Source organism: Littorina saxatilis, linkage group LG3 (assembly GCF_037325665.1).
Source record: "Littorina saxatilis isolate snail1 linkage group LG3, US_GU_Lsax_2.0, whole genome shotgun sequence".
Taxonomy (NCBI): Eukaryota; Metazoa; Mollusca; class Gastropoda; order Littorinimorpha; family Littorinidae; genus Littorina; species Littorina saxatilis.
Window position 1 is genome coordinate 61,875,461 of NC_090247.1, and position 20,667 is coordinate 61,896,127.

General features: G+C 43.1%; 1 protein-coding gene across 1 annotated transcript in view; it reads left to right on the forward strand.

The window, feature by feature from the left end:
• Window positions 1-20,309, forward strand: part of LOC138962865 (organic cation transporter protein-like) — a 40,886-nt gene extending 20,577 nt beyond the window's left edge. Inside the window, exons 3-11 of the mRNA XM_070334831.1 lie at window positions 510-816; window positions 1,908-2,011; window positions 3,198-3,352; window positions 5,983-6,151; window positions 13,806-14,018; window positions 15,481-15,707; window positions 18,648-18,823; window positions 19,429-19,580; window positions 20,152-20,309. Coding sequence (XP_070190932.1) covers window positions 510-816; window positions 1,908-2,011; window positions 3,198-3,352; window positions 5,983-6,151; window positions 13,806-14,018; window positions 15,481-15,707; window positions 18,648-18,823; window positions 19,429-19,580; window positions 20,152-20,248 — 1,600 coding nt within the window. The 3' untranslated portion in view covers window positions 20,249-20,309. The remainder of the gene's footprint in view (window positions 1-509; window positions 817-1,907; window positions 2,012-3,197; window positions 3,353-5,982; window positions 6,152-13,805; window positions 14,019-15,480; window positions 15,708-18,647; window positions 18,824-19,428; window positions 19,581-20,151) is intronic.
• The last annotated feature ends 358 nt before the right edge of the window (window positions 20,310-20,667 follow it).

Below are 20,667 nucleotides of genomic sequence, written 5' to 3' on the forward strand. Positions count from 1 at the left end.
ACGATGCTTTGTGGCCCGGAGTTGGATTCTAAAAATTCGTCTCCCTGTGGGTTATTGTGCATTTTGTTGCACAACCAAAATGATGACAAAAACAATGTTTGGTGGCTTGTCGTCAGACCAGCATTTTGTTGTTGGTCCTCGGGGAGCATATCGCCTTTTGTCTCATATTTATCAACCGCGGCCTTCGGCCTTGGTGAATAAAGATGAAACAAAAGACGATATGGTCCCCTTGGACCAACAAAAAAAGCTGGTCTGTCAACAAGCCACCAAACATCTTATATTGTCATCCTCACTCGTGTTACATTTTCATCTTAAGTATATAGACGTCATTTACCTTTAAAAAAAATTTTTTTAAAAAAAGGAAACCATCGGAATTAGCCTACTGCATTTGTTATTAATGACAAAACTATGTGCCTATCGTGTTATGTTGGTGATTTGCCGTCGTGATTCCCTGTGGTTATAGTGAACTTTAGCATCTTTTATAATACTTCTTTGTATGTGCCTGACAGGTGCGCGATTCCCGGTTACCATGGCGACAGCTATTACGTCAAGGATGGTAATCACACCTTGATGTTGAATCACTCGATTCCTAAAACCAAGGATGGCTGGGACAAATGCCACGTCTTTACGGAAGCCCTGAATGACGTCATTGTAGCAAACTATCATGACGTCATTGAAGGCACTGAGAATGGTACCGTGAGCGGAAACGAAAGTGACGTGTCACAAATGACGTCATACAGGACCAGCGACAGCCTGTCAACATGTGACAGCTGGGTGTATGACACGTCTATCTTTGAAAGTACGATCGCAACTGATGTGAGTTGAGCAATTTCGTTTTCACCTCTGACTGTGTGTGTGTGTGTGTGTGTGTGTGTGTGTGTGTGTGTGTGTGTGTGTGTGTGTGTGTGTGTGTGTTTGTGTGTGTGTGTGTGTGTGTGTGTGACGGTGTGTTTGTGTGTTTGTGTGCGTGTGCGTGCGGGATGGTGTGCATGTGTCTGTGTGTGACTGTGTGTGTTTGTGAGTCCGAGCGATGTCTTGTTTCGATCAGTACTTACTTGTTAAAACAAATATTCAAAGAGGATATCCCTACGTGTTACAATTACTTTTTTTTTTAAACTCAATCTCATTGTTTGTCCTTTTCTTTTTTTTTTTGGGGGGGGGGGGGTAATGTTGCTATATTTTTTATACTCTGCTGCAGTCTACAGGAATCTGATAAACTGATAGAACCCACACACAAAAGCATTAGAAGCTTAAAATTGCAGTATAATGTTAACGCTCTCTAGAATTTACACAGTAGGCTAATTGCAGGGAATCCATCTACAAATTGCGATAATATATTTTAACTTGCGCATATTTTGTAAGGGTTTCGAGACACTTTCAAGCACTGCGTTTATTTTGTTGCTGTTGTCGTCCCCATCCATCCAATATTTTACATATTATCGTCACATCAAAGTTCTTCACCCCTCCCCCCCCCCCCCACTATTAATAATTCACACTCACACACACACACACACTCGGGTTAGCATGGGTTGCCATGGGTTGAATACTCTCGCTTTTATTGAGTCAAACTTTTCCCCGTGACATTGAAGGCCAGTCAATGACAAGGGATGTGTCTGAAACGCGTGGACAAGGAACGCGTGTGTTAAAGTTTGCCTCAAGAAAAAGGAGGGGGAATTCACTCTTTCACAACCTTTACAAACCAATCAGAGCGCTTGTAGACCATCATTTAAATGTGTGTGTGTGTGTGTGTACGTGTGTGTGTGTGTGTGTGTGTGTGTGTGTGTGTGTGTGTGTGCGTGCGTGCGTATGTATGTGTTTGTGTGTGTGTGATGTGTGTGTGTGTGTGTGTGTGTGTGTGTGTGTGTGTGTGTGTGTGTGTGTGTGTGTGTGTGTGTGTGTGTGTGCAGTTTGACGTGGTGTGTGACCGCAGTGTGTACCGCCCCAGTTCCAACATGATCTCTGAGATCGGCACATTGTTCGGCGTCTTCATCTGCGGCATTCTAGCTGATCGGTAACGTTTTCTTCCTTCAGTAGTAGTTTTTCGTCTTTCTTTCTTTTATTTAATTTTTTTAATTTTTTGTTGGGGGGGGGGGGGGGGGGTGGGGGGGTGGGGGGGGGGGGGCGGCGAGTTAAGGGGGGTAGGTGGTGTTACCTCTCGTTTTAGATAATTGATTTGATGCTAGATTGGAAGAGGAACAGTTTTTTAAGAAAGGATAAATCTTGTCAAAATGAAGTATGGTAAGACGTCGGCCTCCTAATCGGGAGGTCGTGAGTTCGAATCCCGGTCGCTGCCGCCTGGTGGGTTAAGAGTGGAGATTTTTCCGATCTCCCAGGTCAACTTATGTGCAGACCTGCTAGTGACTTAACCCCCTTCGTGTGTACACGCTAGCACAAGACCAAGTGCGCACGGAAAAGATCCTGTAATCTATGTCAGAGTTCGGTGGGTTATAGAAACACGAAAATACCCAGCATGTCTCCCGCGAAATGGCCGGGTATAAACGGTCATACACGTAAAAATTAACTCCCCGTGCTAAAAACATGAGTGAACGTGGGAGGCTTAGCCCATGAACGAAGAAAAAGAAGAACGTGGGGGAGGTCGAGGGAGAGCAATTATTATCGAGGGGGGACTCAGACATATGCGTTGCCAAAGAGGAGGGCCTGGGAGTGCTCACAGATTCATGAAGTGTATTGTTTTTAATTCAGCTGTGAAAATGGGATTCGTACTCAAGTACATGCTTGTTATATGTATATTCTAAAATATGAGATGAGCGGAGCTATATATTCTACAGTCTCATTTTGTTCTCAACTTGCATGTTGCAGATTTGGTAGGAAGATCCCATTCTACATAGGGAGACTAGCTTTGATTGGGGGAGGCTTTGGTATTGCCTTCACTTCCAACCGGCATAGCGGGCAGTAAAAATAAAAAATAAATTGCATGTTCCAGATTTGGTGGGAAGATCCCATTCTACATAGGGGGGCTAGCTTTGATTGGGGGAGGCTTTGGTATTGCCTGCACTTCCAACCGGCATAGCGGGCAGTAAAAATACAAATAAATTGCATGTTCCAGATTTGGTAGGAAGATCCCATTCTACATAGGGGGACTAGCTTTGATCGGGGGAGGCTTTTGTATTGCCTTCACAGTTCACTTCCAACCGGCATAGCGGGCAGTAAAAATGAAAATAAATTGCATGTTGCAGATTTGGTAGGAAGATCCCATTCTACATAGGGGGACTAGCTCTGATTGGCGGAGGCTTTGGTATTGCCTTCACTTCCAACCTGATCACCCTCAACGTGTGTAGATTCGTCCTTGGAATCGCCCGAATGGCGGTCTTCATGAACGGCTTCGTCGTCGGTAAGTACAGTTATCTATTTAGTTATGATTTTGTTTAAATACCTCTGCACGCATGTTTGTTGTGCCTGTGTGAATGATCAATATGGGTGTGTTTGACTTCGTGTTGTTTTGCATAACCTTTAGACGGGCGCAGTGGCCTAGTAGTTAAGACGCCGGCCTCCGAAGCAGAAAGTCGTGGGTTCGAATTCCGGCCGAGGCTGGTGGATTAAGTGGGGGGGGGGGGGGGGGGGAATTTCTTCGATTTCCCAGGTCAGCTTATGTGCAGACCTGCTAGTGCCTTAACCCCCTTCGTGTGTACACGCAAGCACAATACCAAGTGCGCACGGAACAGATCAACAGAAAAGAATCGACCCTTTTCAGTGAAAACCTGCTAACAACAAAAATATACAATTTATTTCTTTTTTAATCAGAAAAATGGTGTTACCGACCTGCCTTCCCCAAGTTGTTAGGCCTGATTACCAGAAACAAACAGCACCTTTAACGCACGATTTCAACATGGCTAACACGTCGAGATTACGTGTTCGGTGTTTACATAGCTGTTTCAGGCGCTTATGTTGTGGTGTTTTAATATGCTTCGGCTTGTCAGTCCTGTTTGTCAGTACAGTTAAGTGTTGCACGCTTTCCAAACTAACAAACTGTAGCCGTTGCAAAGACGTAACTTGTCTGATAAAATTGTTGCGTGCAATTAGGTGGCTCCACAGAGCTTTGGTACATTTTGTAACGTGTTGTTGTTTTTGTCCCGGTTATGTATATTTAAGTATATCAAATGGCGAATAGAATGTATCATCTTTACTTTTGTCATTATTACTCCAGGTGCTTGAAGATACAAACATTTCAAACGAATCATAGTATACATGCTATGTCTTTTTACATTTATTCAAGTTTTGACTAAATGTTTTAACATAGAGGGGGAATCGAGAGGAGGGTCGTGGTGTATGTGTGTGTGTGTGTGTGTGTGTGTGTGTGTGTCTGTCTGTCTGTGCGTGTGTGTGTGTGTGTGTAGAGCGATTCAGAGTAAACTACTGGACCGATCTTTATGAAATTTTACATGAGAGTTTCTGGGTATGATATCCCCGGAAGTTGTTTTTCATTTTTTGGATAAATGTCTTTGATGACGTCATATCCGGCTTTTTGTAAAAGTTGTGGCGGCACTGTCACACCCTCATTTTTCAATAAAAATTGATTGAAATTTTGGTCAAGCAATCTTCGCCAAAGGCCGGACTTTGGTATTGCATTTCAGCTTGTAGGCTGAACAATTAATTAATGACTTTGGTCATTAAAAATCAGAAAATTGTAATTAAAATTATTTTGTTATAAAATGATCCAAAATTACTTTTATTTTATTCTTCATCATTTTTTTTATTCCAAAAACATATAAATATGTTATATTCGGATTAAAAACAAGCTCTAAATTAAAAATATAAAAATTATGATTAAAATTAAATTTCCAAAATTGATTTAAAAACAATTTCATCTTATTCCTTGTCGGTTCCTGATTCCAAAAACATATAGATATGATATGTTTGGATTAAAAACACGCTCAGAAAGTGAAAACGAAGAGAGGTACAGAAAAGCGTGCTATGCAGCACAGCGCAACCACTACCTCGCTAAACAGGTTGTTAATTTCACTGCCTTTTGTACGAGCGGCGGACTACGGTCATTGTGAAAAAATGCAGTGCGTTCAGTTTCATTCTGTGAGTTCCACAGCTTGACTAAATGTAGTAATTTCGCCTTACGCGACTTGTTGAATCTTATTTTGATATGTTTAAATCCATGTGACCTCTATTTTCTACGTTACAAGAGTGCTAGTATTTCTATTTTGAACTGTTTGTAAAGTACTGAACGTAGACAATCAATCAATCTCTTTGAGTGTTTTCTTAACTTTTCCTTGACACCAAATAATTATTTGGGAAAGGCATGCATTACTTAAAATGTATGGCTACAGTTCCTGGGTTAAAAATGTAGATATCCTCGAGCTACTACTACTCTTGTTGTCATAGTTGGCACCGTTGTGGTTGTTGTTGTTGGTGGTGGTGGTGGTGGTGGTGCTGTTGTTGCTGTTATTTTTGTTGTTTCTTTGTTGTTGTTGTTGTTGTTCTTGTTTTCGTCGTAGTTGTTGTTGTTGTTGTTGTTGTTGTTTTCGTCGTAGTTATCGTTGTTGTTGTTGTTGTTGTTGTTGTTGTTTTGTTCTTGTCTTGTTCTTGTTTTCGTCGTCGTCCTCGTCGTCTTCGTTCTATTCTTGTTCTTGAAGCTCTTGTTGTTGTTGTTGTTGTTGTTGTTGTTGTTGTTGTTGTTGTTGTTGTTGTTGTTGTTGTTGTTGTTGTTGTTTTTGTTGTTGTTTTTGTTGTTGTCCTTGTTCTTGTTCTTGTTCGTGTTCTTCGTGTTTGTTGTTTCTTGTTGTTGTTGTTTTAGTTGCTGTGTGTTTCATGTTGTTGTTGTTCTTCTTGTTGTTGTTCTTGTTCTTGTTCGTGTTCTTCTTGTTTGTTGTTTCGTGTTGTTGTTGTTGTTGTTGTTGTTTTGGTTACTGTGTGTTTCATGTTCGTGTTGTTGTTTTTGTTGTTGTTCTTGTTGTTGTTCTTGTTGTTGTTTTTGTTGTTCTTGTTGTTGTTGGGGCCTTTTTGCATACACAGGCATGGAGATTGTGGGTCCCAGCAAGCGTGTGTTTACGGGCCTCTTTATCGAGGTTCTGTGGTGCGTTGGAGAGCTGCTGCTCCTTCTCTTTGCCTACTCCATCCGCCAGTGGCGATACCTGGAAATTGCTCTGTCCATCCCCAGCATTGGTCTTATGTTCTACTGGTGGTTAGTATCCCTTTAAGTCGGCCTTATGTTCTACTGGTGGTTAGTATCACTTTAAGTCGGCCTTATGTTCTACTGGTGGTTAGTATCACTTTAAGTCGGCCTTATGTTCTACTGGTGGTTAGTATCACTTTAAGTCGGCCTTATGTTCTACTGGTGGTTAGTATCACTTTAAGTCGGCCTTAAAATCTACTGATGGTTAGCATCATTTTAAGTCGGCCTTGTGTTTTACTGGTCGTTCGTATCACTTTAAGTCGGCCTTATGTTTTACTGGTCGTGTTATGTTCTACTAGGGGTTTGTATCACTTTAAGTCGGCCTTACGTTCTACTGGTCGTTCGTATCTCTTAAAGTCGGCCTTATGTTCTACTGGTCGTTTGTTGGTTTTATGCTCTACTAGTTGATAGTTCTACTGGGGGTTTGTATCACTTTTGATTCGGCCTTATGTTTTACTGGTTGCTCGAATCACTTTAATACGGCCTTATGTTTAACTTGTCGTTCCTACTTATAACGGGCCTATGTTGGTATTATGCTCTACTAGGTGATCGTGTCACTTTGAAATTGGCTTATATCCTACGGGTGATTCGTATTGCTTTAATTCGGTATTCTGTCATACTGGTTGTTCGTATAACTTGACATCGGCCATATGGTCTACTGGTCGTTTGTATCAATTTAAAGCGGCCTTTTGTTCTGCTTGTGGCTTGTACCATTTTGCATTGGCCGTTCATGGTAGTGGTGGTTCGTATGACTTCACGTTGGTCCTATGTTGTACTTGTGGCTGGCACTAGCATGAACCAACAAATGTTTGCTATTAAGTGACAGTTTTCAAAAGAAATGCAGAGATGATCAATGGTCTTTTAGAAAACATATAATATATATCTTAGAGCGATCCGAGCTACATAGTGTATTTGAGTAAATTTTGAAATAGAAATGTTGGTTTCACATACCGCTTTGACACATTCTTTGGAAAAAATGGGACCAATATAGTATGATGAACAATAATTATAAGACACAATTCAAAACCCCTGTCACACTAGTGCTGCGTCCTCACTGCGTTCTCGCGGCATCCAAAAACAAGTCGCGTAAGGCGAAAATACAATATTTAGTCAAGTAGCTGTCGAACTCACAGAATGAAACTGAACGCAATGCAACGCAGCAAGACCGTATACTCGTGGTCCACCGCTCACGGCATAGGCAGTGAAATTGACAAGAAGAGCGGGGTAGTGGTTACGCTATGCTGCATAGCACGCTTTTCTGTACCTCTCTTCGTTTTAACTTTCTGAGCGTGTTTTTAATCCAAACATATCATATCTATATGTTTTTGGAATCAGGAACCGACAAGGAATAAGATGAAAGTGTTTTTAAAACGATTTCGAAAAAAAAAATTTGATAATAATTTTTATATATTTAATTTTCAGAGCTTGTTTTTAATCCGAATATAACATATTTATATGTTTTTGGAATCAGCAAATGATGGAGAATAAGATAAACGTAAATTTGGATCGTTTTATAAATTTTTATTTTTTTTTACAATTTTCAGATTTTTAATGACCAAAGTCATTAATTAATTTTTAAGCCACCAAGCTGAAATGCAATACCGAACCCCGGGCTTCGTCGAAGATTACTTGACCAAAATTTCAACCAATTTGGTTGAAAAATGAGGGCGTGACAGTGCCGCCTCAACTTTCACGAAAAGCCGGATATGACGTCATCAAAGACATTTATCAAAAAAAATGAAAAAAACGTTCGGGGATTTCATACCCAGGAACTCTCATGTCAAATTTCATAAAGATCGGTCCAGTAGTTTAGTCTGAATCGCTCTACACACACACACAGACAGACGCACATACACCATACCCTCGTTTCGATTCCCCCTCGATGTTAAAATATTTAGTCAAAACTTGACTAAATATAAAAATGAAGAACGCCGAGGTGCGCGGTGGCATCTCCATTTGACGTGGTGGGGTCGCCAAGAACCCCATGCAACGGCGCGCACTTTGAGCATGCACAAAGTACACGCCGTCGCTCGGCGTTCCGATATATGCGCGTGGAAGCTAGGAACGCCGAAGACCGGCGTTCTTCATTTTTCTTGGACGCCGCGGGAACGCCGTGAGGGGGAACATGTCAATACGTCCCAATACCATTACGTCCCAGTACCATTACGTCCCAGTACCATTACGTCCCAGTACCATTACGTCCCAGTACCATTGCGTCGCAGTACCATTGCGTCCCAATACCATTGGGTCCCAGTACCATTGCGTCCCAGTACCATTACGTCCCAATACAATTACGTGCCATTGTACCGCCCTGATATGGCCCTTCGTGGTCGGCTGGGCGTTAAGCAAACAAACAAACAAACAAACGTGCCATTGCGTCCCCGTACCATTAGGTCCCAATACTAGTGAATTTAATTTCTGAGATGTTACTGTAGCAGTGTAGCGACACGTTTTGTAATAAAAGTGCGTTTTATAATAAATTTATTACAAATCGTGTTCGGATTACACAATTTTTATTACAAAACGCGTTCAACACGATTTGTAATAAAAATTGTGTCGGTACATAGCAGTATTTCACAAATAAAAATAAAATAAAAAGATGTGTACCGGTTAGTCGAGATGAGGTGAAGTGGAAAAAAATAAAAATAAATAAATAAATGTTTGTTCATGGGAGAAAAAAAATCCTTCACGATATAATCAGAAACTGTAAAGGATATTGCATGTCAGTTTGTTTGTTTTGAGGCGCTCCTTGCTTTCCTTACAGGTTTTCTGAGGTAACCATGTTCTTTCTTTTAAAAGCCGACCGCACAGATTCAAACGGGGGTACCTCTATATCGCCCCCACCCTGACGCTGCACATTTGCAAGTACAGCATCATAGATGCGTCTCGACGGCCTTGTGGGGTCCTCCTGTGCTTCTGCTCTCATCCTTTCACGCATAAGGGCACGATTAATTTGAGCTGTCTCCTCGGGGTGATTGTGGAGATTGACAGTCCTAAATACTCTGATGTGTGCATTTTCGTAGTCAACTGCAAAAACATTGCTTCGAAGGCCTGCAACACATGTTTCTCTCCTCCAGCACCTCCACTCCATCTCTGCTCCACTAATTCTTTTCTGTTGATACCGAAAACCTCGGTAAATTAGAATTCTACCCCCACGGTCGCCTTTAACCAGCTCTGGCTCCATCTCAAACAAACAATATCAAAGTTTCACTTCGTCTAGTTTTCGCTTGCTACTGAAACATCTAGACGCAAAACGGAAGTGGGTGACGTAACAGCAGGGAACCACGTGAAAAGCGTTTTCCACAGTCACATCACACGGTGCAGTAGAAAAAAATGACCACCATTATACTCCCAAATCTGAATTTTAACTCAGATCGATCCGAAGTTTCTCAACAAGATTACCCACCATTAAAAACAATCGTTCCGTGACTTGCCCCTCCCCCCCAAACTCTCTCTCTCTCTCTCTCTCTCTCTCTCTCTCTCTCTCTCTCTCTCTCTCTCTCTCTCTCTCTCTCTCTGTGACTGGAGAACAATAATTGACAAACACACAATAATTATTGGAAACGGCACAATCAGACAGTACATTTCTTCTTTATGAAAAATCATGAAGGAAAAAAAGGGGTCATAATACTTGTTACAATATGTTAATATCTTCTACGTATCACTCAAAATCAAAATAAATTTTGACTCTTGAATTAAAGGTCTTGCTTAAAAAAGGGACCTGTCATCTTTCATCAGATTATAAAATGTAATGAATTAAAAATTGTCTGATAAACGAAATATCTCATAAATCAATGTGTTTAACAGATTGTTTGTATGTCTATTTATTTATTTATTTATTTATTTATGTATCTCTTCTCCATCCTTAATCACTGTTCACACCCACCCATCCCTTCTCTCCCCTAGTCTGACCACGATGATCACGTACCTCATTCCCCCTTCCGCGGGTCCCCCCTTCCGCGGCCCACACCTCACTGTGCCCACCTCACCTCCCCATTCACACACACACACACACACACACACACACACACACTGCCCACCGCAGCGTTCAAGCATTGCTCAAGTAACAATTGTGTTGGGACGTAATGGTACGGGGACGTAATGGGATTCCTTTATGGGACGTATCGAGATGCAATTTTCTTGGGACCTATCGACACGCAATTTTGATGGGACGCAATGGTACGGGACGCAATGGCACTGGGACCCAATGGTATTGGGACCCAATGAGATTGCTTAATGGGACGCAATGAGACGGCATTTTTTTGGGACGCAATGGTACTGGGACACAATGGTACTGGGACGTATTGGCATGACCCCCCGTGAGGACGCAGCCCTAGTGTGACAGAGGTACTATGAGTAGTTTTGTGCAATGCATCTTTGAGTTTTAAATTTCTGCTTTCATTTGTGATAAACGGTTTCTACATCTAGCCTCACACAACGTTTGTTTTCGCATTTTCCCAACCCCACTAAAACGAGATTCATTGACCCAATGTTTTGGCAATTTCACTTTGCATTGGGTGTGCCGTACTGTCGGTTTGTATCACATCGGCCGTACTGTCGGTTTGTATCACATCGGCCGTACTGTCGGTTTGTATCACATCGGCCGTACTGTCGGTTTGTATCACATCGGCCGTACTGTCGGTTTGTATCACATCGGCCGTACTGTCGGTTTGTATCACATCGGCCGTACTGTCGGTTTGTATCACATCGGCCGTACTGTCGGTTTGTATCACATCGGCCGTACTGTCGGTTTGTATCACATCGGCCGTACGTTGTGCTTGTGGTAAATCTGAAATAGTAAACCGAACATTTTTCATGAGAAGGAGTTTGCCTTTAGTCTGTGAGTGCTGTTTAAGCTAAGAGACTGGATGAAAACAGGAAGGGGGCCCGGTAGCTCAGTTGAAAGAGCACTGGACTTTTGATCGGAAGGTCGCTGGTTCGAATTTATGTGCAGACCCAGAGACGGAAGCCATGTCCCACCCCCGTGTCACCACAATGGCCTGTAAAAGACCTCGGTCATTCTGCCATAAGCGCAGATGGCTGACACCACCTAAACACGCATGCACTTGTGTATCTCGTCATATGCCATGAGGGCGCAAAACTCGAATCAAATAACCCATAGCTTGTCCTTAAGAGGCGAAATATTTAGCCCAGGTGTAGGATATAAAGCATTCTCTCTTTCGAAAGCAGGAACACGCCCAACTTTGACAGGTTCGTCTGTCCTCACATTCAACCCACGTTTATAATGTGCGTCTAACACTTGTAAACGCATTTTTCTTTTCTGTTTTGACACACTGCTCCCAGTTGAATGGTTTTGCTACGCGAGCGTAAACTTCGTGTTGTTGTTGCCTTTTTTTTTAGACAGTTTTTTTTTATTCAGTTGCATGAATACAAAGCCGTATTTGGAAGTTATAATAAGGGGAGCACAACAAGATAAACTTATAAATGTGCTCTTAGAAACAAACGAGTAATGTGGCGGACGATATTCTAAATGCATGATATTTAAACAAATGAAAACAAATGAAAACAAGAACAACAGGACAACGATAACTATAGCAACAGTGGTACGGAAATCTCACACACACACACATAGAGACACAGAGGACAATCAGATACAGGGAAAGGGAGAGAGAGAGAGAGAGAGAGAGAGAGAGAGAGAGAGAGAGAGAGAGAGAGAGAGAGAGAGAGAGAGAGAGAGAGAGAGAGAGAGAGAGAGAGAGAGAGAGAGAGAGAGATCGCATCCACTACACATCAATTCAATGCTCTAATAACAAAATGACTAAACATATTATGGTATTAACAAAAACGTTTGCTGTCTAATATAATAAAACGCTCGCGCTGGACCCGAGTACTCTTCAGACTGGCTCGCTCCCCCAGTATGAAAGTTTTTGTCTTGTGCACGTTTAAGACCAAGTGATTGCTCTGTGTTAATTACAGGCATTCCCTTTGCTATATAATTACATTGCATGCGAGCCGAGGATGTGCGTGGTGACTGGCCTTTCTCTTTTATTTGGTCACAGTGAAAAATATACTGCCGACCCTCTTCATAACTGGTGAACTTGTGGCCCACGAAGTTCTTTTACTGTCCTGGCTCGCGGATTCTTGCATTTATCACGCCCCAGGTAGTTTTACCAAATTCTTTAATGTAAAGTGAAGGTAAAAGACTGAAACATATGTAAACAAAGGAAACCATAAGAAAAAATACAAATTAATATGAAAAGAATCAAAACACAAAATCGCGACCTCTAAACCACCGCAGTCGCGACCGAGCAACCAACGCTTGGTAGAAAATGGGGTACACAAAAAAATCAAATTATTCAAACACACAACGCGCAAAGCCTGGCAAATCGTCTCGCATGCGATACGCATGCTTTTTACGACGCTATATTTCTCGTCACTGTGTGACGCGTTCGGCTGTTCTATCAGCTCAATGGCTGGCTGTTGCTCCGTCTGAATTCGTCCCACCGCCAAGTCGTTTTTGTGGTTTATTTCGCATCTAGGTCCCAGGTAACATTATGAAGTTTTAATACGATCAATCGGACCTATTATCAAGTTAGTGTATCAACTTTTGAACGAACTGCGCCCAGTAGTTTCCCAGCAATAAGCTGTTAAGTGGAGAAAGACACACACACACACAGACAGACAGACACACGATTAAAGTCTGCTGAGCCCAAGTACTAGCGTACTCGGGGATAAATTTCTGGATCTGATGAAACAGCGCTGTATTTTCAGCCAAGGACTTGTCACTATTACCGAACACAGCACACAAAACAGTAATATTATTCTTATCTGGTAAAGTATCAATAGTGGTTGCTCTAACATTCGTGTACAATGGACAGTCAAATAAAAAGTGTTCACAATTTTCAACATGAAAACCACACCTGCAGAAAACATCATTTGTCAAATGTCTTTTAAACATATCTGCATTTAAATCACTAATCTCTAATCCTAATTTACAGTGAATGATTTCTGCTTTTCGAACTTTAGAGTAGACATACGGGGGAATTAGAGGATCATCTCTGGACACAAATCTTTTAAAACAACCAATTGAATTCGTTTGTTTTATATGATCAGGTAATTCATTCCTTAAAGATGTTGCAGAAGGAAAAAAAGGAATGCTTATATAATTCAGTTCTACATCGAAACATTTGCCAATCATATGGTTTGCGTCGGTGGTACGGATTTACTGCTGAAATGAGAGATGGTAAGTAATCAAGTAAATACACTGATGCTAGACCATTAATTAAAATAAACGATCAATTTATGTCTTCTGCGCCGTTCTTGCAGTGTTGTAAAACCTGACTCATTGTAAAGTTTTTGATGGCTTGTGCCTTTTCAGGCTCTATCCAGAGTGTCCAATTTGGCTGGTTTGCGAAGGCTATTCAGATTACGGCGGCGACGACGACGACGACGACGGTGACGATGATGATGATGATGATGATGATGATGACGACGATGACGTCGATGATGATGATGATGATGATGATGATGACGATGACGATGACGATGTTGATGACGACGACGACGCTGACGATGCTGACGACGACGATGATGATGATGACAACGATGACGACGACTACGAATATTAAGGCGACCTCTACAACTACGACGATGGCGACAACGACGATGACCTATAGGCTTCATCCAACACTTGTCTTTTCAGGCTGATCCCCGAGTCGCCCAGATGGCTGGCTTCAAGAGGCCGCGGAGAGGAAGCCCTTCAGGTCCTGGAGAAGATCGCTGCCTCCAACAAGACGCAGATGCCCAAGGTGGAAGAAACCAAGGGCCTGTTCGAGGCGGACACCCAGTTCAGTCTCCGTCAGGTGTTCCAGTCCCGCGAGCTCCGCACTCGCGTGCTCATCGTCTATAGCAACATGTGAGACTTAATGCCAGACGATACCTATACCCTTTTAAGACCCCCCGATTAAAGACTATCTCTTTTTCTTTTTTTTCTTTTTTTCCAGATTGCACATGTTTTAATCTAAATTTTAAAAAATGTCGCACCCTCAACAAATGTACCCCTACCACAATTTGGAACCCACCTCCCCCCCCCCCTCCCCCTCCCCCAACTTAGGTCCGGCCCTGAGCCATTAAACAAACGTACACCATAACATATTCGTGTATTGAGAGCTTACTTACATTAAAGGCACAGTAAGCCTCCCGTAAACCATCACAGATACTGTCAGGCTTTTATTTAAACACAGTACAAACACCCTTTCATTTAAACACTCACCGCTTGAGAACATCCTAGGTGCCCTCCGTAAAGAGCGAGCAATTTTCAAAGAATGTATTTTTGCGTGGTTTATCTTACCCCTGAGCCATCGTGAACCCGTGTGATCCAGTTTCCCTTTTTCACAATGCAGTCGTCAGTTAGTAATTTGAATGCGACTCGCTGTGAGCTTATCTGCAATAGCACGTTATTATGTACCTCTGACTATGCACGAAACAAACGGCTGTGGTTCACAAGAACTCTCGCGATGGCTTTTGACTGTTCAGAGGAACTGGCGATAGACATAAACCGTCGTCTGCTGCGAGAACCACGACCTTGCGTGACCCTGCTTCCGGGCGTTTCTTTTTTCAAACTTTCAAAACTTCGAATTGTACTGATCTTGTCTTGATGAAAAAAGAATTCTTTTATGATTTAAGAATGTTTGTGTAACAAGCTGTCAATTTATTATTTAGATTTTAAAAGTTAGGTCTAGCGCCAAAACGCACCACGGTCCGATTGTCTCTGACACAATCCACAAAATTAATTCTTTGAAAATTGCTCGCTCTTTACGTAGGGCACCTAGGATGTTCCCGTTTGGTGAGCGTTCAAATGGAAGGGTGTTTGTACTGTGTGTAAAAGCCTGACAGTATCATGTGATGGTTTACGGGAGGCGCACTGTGCCTGTAATACCACATTCACACAGGAAGCACAGATTACCACTTCACACACTGACTCCCGAACGAACTCGAGGCTACACTGAAATGCCTCGTATTGTCAGATGACACTTGATAGTTTTTCTAATTTAAAGATGTATTCAGTTTACAATATCCGTTTCAATTAACTTTGAACTGTATGAAGAACACAAAAGGCTATGATTACAACGACAACCACAATGACAGCGACAACAACAACGACGATAAATTGATGGACGTATACTGAATATTTGATATGATTGAGAGAGAAAAGACCAATGAAAAAGAATGCCTTACACACAAAATACACACACAAAAACACAACTAAGGGTTGATAAAGCCAACATGCAACTGAGGTTAAAATAAAAAAATAATGATAATACAAAAATTAACAAAATTAACAAAACGACGATGAATCTTGAACTACCATTGCTCAGGTTCGTCATCGCCATGGTCTACTACGGGCTAACCCTCAACGTCACCAATCTAGGAGGGGACATCTTCATCAACTTTCTCATCATGGCCGTTCTGGAGACCATCGGTTTCGCCGTCCCCACCTTTCTCTTGGACCGCGTGGGCCGCAAGCCTGTCTACTGTGTGTCCATCCTTGTGGCTGGCCTGGCGTGCGTCATTTCTCTCTTCCCTGTCATGTTCGGGGCACCTGGTGAGTGGGGATGTGGGGGGGGGGGGGGGTAGGAGGGGACCGCGTGGGCCGCAAGCCTGTGTACCAAGTGTGTGTGCATCCTTGTGGCTGGCCTTTTTGTTTGTTTGTTTGCTTAACGCCCAGCCGACCACGAAGGGCCATATCAGGGCGGTGCTGCTTTGACACACAAGACACAAGTCGCAACACAGGCTTCATGTCTCACCCAGTCACGTTATTCTGACACCGGACCAACCAGTCCTGGCACTAACCCCATAATGCCAGACGCCAGGCGGAGCAGTTATGGCTGGCCTGGCGTGCGTCATTTCTCTCTTCCCTGTCATGTTCGGGGCACCCCAACCCCCAATACCCCCCCTCCCTTCCCACTTACCACTACCACCCCTAACACACCACCTGCCTCCCCCCCCACACACACACACACACATACCCCCCCCACACACACACACACACACACACTGATGTGCATAAGGTCCTCGTCGAGACAGTGGGAGAGAACGACAATTTCCAGGACCAAAAGATCGATGCCAACAAAATGTCGAGGACATTTGACTGAGAGTCAAAACGACGAGAATGACAAAACGTCCAGCCTCAAAATAGTCGTGTAACAAAGAACAAGTAGGATACCTTTAACCTTCGCCGGTGGTCGTGGGTTCGTGTGGACCCAGAAGGGTGTTTAATTGCAAATACCTCTTAAAGCAGTTGGCATTTTTTAATGAGCTTTTAAGAATGCCTCAGGCACCTAAAACGCTCTTATGTCCTAAAATTTCAGCGAGAAGTAATCAAAACAAAAAAAGTCATATTTAGACTACAAACATCGTGGGGCCATGCGGACCCATGTTTCTCAAAGAAGGAAATGAGAAGCATGGGTCCGCACGGCCCCACGCTGACTTCCGTGTGTAGTCGATAACCCGGACGGGCGAAGGTTGAGTAAGCCGTTCTGGTTGGTATAACAGTTGTACCTACACTGACAGGTCACCCTTGGGACCAGACAGAAATGTCCCTACATTACAGATGATCTCTCGACAAGAGTACCTTTGGGTACAAATGTCCTTACATAGGGAGATGTCCTCTCATCAGAGGGGTCTCGCATCGCATGTATTACTCAAACTAATTAGTCTCACTCTAAGCGAAATATGAACTGTCACTCAATGCTTGCATGTATTGTTCAGCTGTAGTGTTATGCATGATAGCTGGTGTTGGCAGATGTTCTTTTGATTATTTCGTGCTGTTTAATCAGTGCCCCGCACCGCACTATATCATTTTACCGGCAAAGCCATGCATCGGTGAACATTAACACACACAGCCTGTTTAACCACTGATCGAATTGTATGTTTGACTCATTAAAACTACAACAGGCACATTCAGCTCAATATTTGTCTTGCGTATTTAACAAGAAAAGAATGTTAAACAAAAATATTTGCGAAAACAAGAACGCTGGAGCGTGAGTAACAACCATTCAGTTAATCCCAGAAGCTGCAGACACATCAACGGGGAAGCAATGACAGTCGAATGCATGTTAAAGGCACAGTAAGCCTCCCGTAAACCATCACAGAGCTCCCCGAGCGTCTACATACAGTACAAGCATACTTCCATTTGAACGCTCACCGAACGGGAACATCCTGGCTGCTTTCTGTCGAGCGTGAGAAATTTTCAAAGAATTTATTTTCGTGGACTTGGTCCTCTACAACAATGGCGCCTCGTTTTGGTGCTGGACGGCTGTTATGAATATTCAATACCGGAAATCACGCCCGGACAGTAAGCCTCCCGTAAACCATCACAGATACTGTCAGGCTTTTACACACAGTACAAACACCCTTCCATTTGAACGCTCACCAAACGGGAACATCCTAGGTGCCCTACATAAAGAGCGAGCAATTTTTAAATAATTAATTTTGCAGATTGTCTCGAACACTTTTTGGACCCATCCTGAACTCAGGTCAAACATGAGTTACTTCCCTTCGGGTCTCATTCTATCGATGTAAACTGGCGATAGCCGTGAATCGATGATTATCAAAATGTTTTTTGACCGTGGTGCGTTTTTGCGCTAGACCTAACTTTTAAAATCTAAATGATAAATTGACAGCTTGTTACACAAACATTGAATTTCTTTAATCACAAAAGAATTCTTTTTTCATCAAGACAAGATCAGTACAATTCGAAGTTGTGAAAGTTTGAAAAAAGAAAAGCCCGGAAGCAGGGTCACGCAAGGGTCGTAGCAGACGACGGTTTATGCATATCGCCGTTCCTCTCAACAGTCAAAAGCCATCGCTAGAGTTCTTGTGAACCACAGCCGTTTGTTTCGTGCATAAAAACGTGCTATTGTAAATAAGCTCACATCGAGTCGCATTCAAATGACTAACTGACGACTACATTGTGAAAAAGGGAAACTGGATCACACGGGTTCACGATGGCTCAGGGGTAAGATAAACCACGTAAAAATAAATTCTTTGAAAATTGTTCGGTCTTTGCGGAGGGCACCTAGGATGTTCTCAATCGGTGAGTGTTTAAATGAAAGGGTGTTTGTACTGTGTGTAAAAGCCTGACCGTATCTGTGATGGTTTATGGGAGGCTTACTGTGCCTTTAATACGTCCGATTTACTCTCGTCTTCTGAACACATGCGCACGCACACACACATGCCCACGCACACACACACACACATACACACACACTCACTCACTCACTCACTCACTCACTCACTCACACACACACACACACACACACACACACACACACACACACACACACACACACACACACGCACGCCTTCACGCACGCACGCGCGCTAACAAACACACACGCACGGACGCGCGCTAAAACACACACACACACACACACACACAGAGTAAGTCAGTCGCCAATGAACGCTTTGCCGAAAGAGATGCTATTACATGCATAATAATTCCCGGTTGAAATTTGAAGAAAAATGTCTTCATTTTTTTCAGAGTGGGCAGTGATAGCGCTATGCATGACGGGACGCCTGTTCGTGTGCACTGCCTATGGCGTCATCTACGTGTACGGTGCGGAGCTGTTCCCCACTGTCATCCGGGCATCCGCCATGGGCACCGGGGTCACGGTCTCTCGGGTCGGCAGCTTGATCTCCCCTTACTTGGCGGATGTTGTAAGTTACGAGGGAGCGAATTAGGGAAGAGTGGGGGTGAGGTTTTTATTGGGGTTTTTTTTGTTTGTTTTATGTTTTTGTTGATTTTTTTTGTGTGTGGTTTTTTTTTTGGGGGGGGGGGAGGGGGAGGAGGGGTCCGGTTGGAGTGAAAGAAAGTGAGTGAGAAAAAGATAGAGACTGAGAGAGTGTGTGTGTGGGTGAATGGGGGGGGGGGGGGGGTGTGAGGCAGCCATCTCCCCTTATTTGGCGGATGTTGTAAGTTACGAGAGAGCGAAGTTGGGAGGGTGGGGGTAAGGGGTGTTTGTTCTAGCGAGAGGAAGCGAGTGAGTTAGAGAAGGCGACAGAGAGTGTATGTATGTGTGTGTGTGTGTGTGTGTGTGTGTGTCATAGTGTGTGTGTGTGTGTTTGTGCGTGCGTGCGTGCGTGTGTGTGTGTGTGTGTGTTTGAGTCTATGTGTGTTTTGTGCGTGTGAGTGTCTCGATCTAGATCTATACGTAGATGCTCAAATGCACGCGTTCTCCTATGTGTTAATGGAAGTTGGATGATTTTTATTAAGATGTGGACTCACTCGTTAGTAATACTTATATTTTCCTTATCCCCCACAGGGCATTCTGGTAGGAGGTAAACTGGAGAACGCCTTGCCCCTGGTTGTCATGGGAAGTCCCGCTATTCTCGTTGGTCTGTTCTCTCTCTGGCTGCCCGAGACTAAAGGCACCAGGCTGCCCGAGACTCTTGAAGACTTGGACAGGTTTCGGAGGTACCTAATTCCTGCTGTCTGTATCGCTTGCTCTACGCTTTACCTTTTTATTTATTTTTTTTTTTTTTTTTTACATTCAATCAAGATTCTGTGACAAACATTTCAATCGAATTGATGAAAGATGTGGCCGTGACAGTGCCGCCTCAACTTTTGCAAACGGGCAAATATGACGTCATCAAATAGCTTTTAATATCTAAAATCGGAGAAAAAAATTTCAAGCATGTTTCTTTATCTCAGTTTTAAACGTTACGTGACATATAAATAATGTGACATGTAATAATGCCACGCTCAATGTGACATTACATCGCATAATATAACAGCCTGTCTGCGTGCGTGCGTGCGTGCATCCGTCCGTCTCTATTCACTTCTAAGACCTTGCTTTATCAGATGTGTTAAACTTAATATTCATAATGGTCGTAAATGTACTCACCTTTTACGATTCCCTCCGAGTTAAAACCTGAGTTTCTCAGCCTTTTTCTTTTGTCCACTATATTTTATTTTATGATTTAACGAGTCAGATCCTGTCAATGATTACGGTGTTTTGATTTTTTCGGTTTCTTGTTGTTTTCAGCAAGCGGCGATGCGGCGGCTGTTATGGGACTGGGGACGAGGACATCAAGGAGATGACCGTGGAAGGAGAAGCGGAGGGTCTGACCGCCACTCGCTGATGACCAGACCAGTAGACGTTTTCCCCAAAATACACACACACACACACACACACACACGCATACAAACACACACACACACACACGTAAACAATTACACACACACACACACACACACACACACACACACACACACACACACGGCACACACACTGTGACACACACACCCATACACACACACACACACACACACAACTCTGTCCGGGTTTCCTTCTTTTTATATTTAGTCAAGTTTTGACTAAATATTTTAACATCGAGGGGGAATCGAAACGAGGGTCGTGGTGTATGTGCGTGTGTGTGTGTGTCTGTGTGTCTCTGTGTGTGTGTGTGTGTGTGTGTAGAGCGATTCAGACTAAACTACTGGACCGATCTTTATGAAATTTGACATGAGAGTTCGTGGGTATGAAATCCCTGAACGTTTT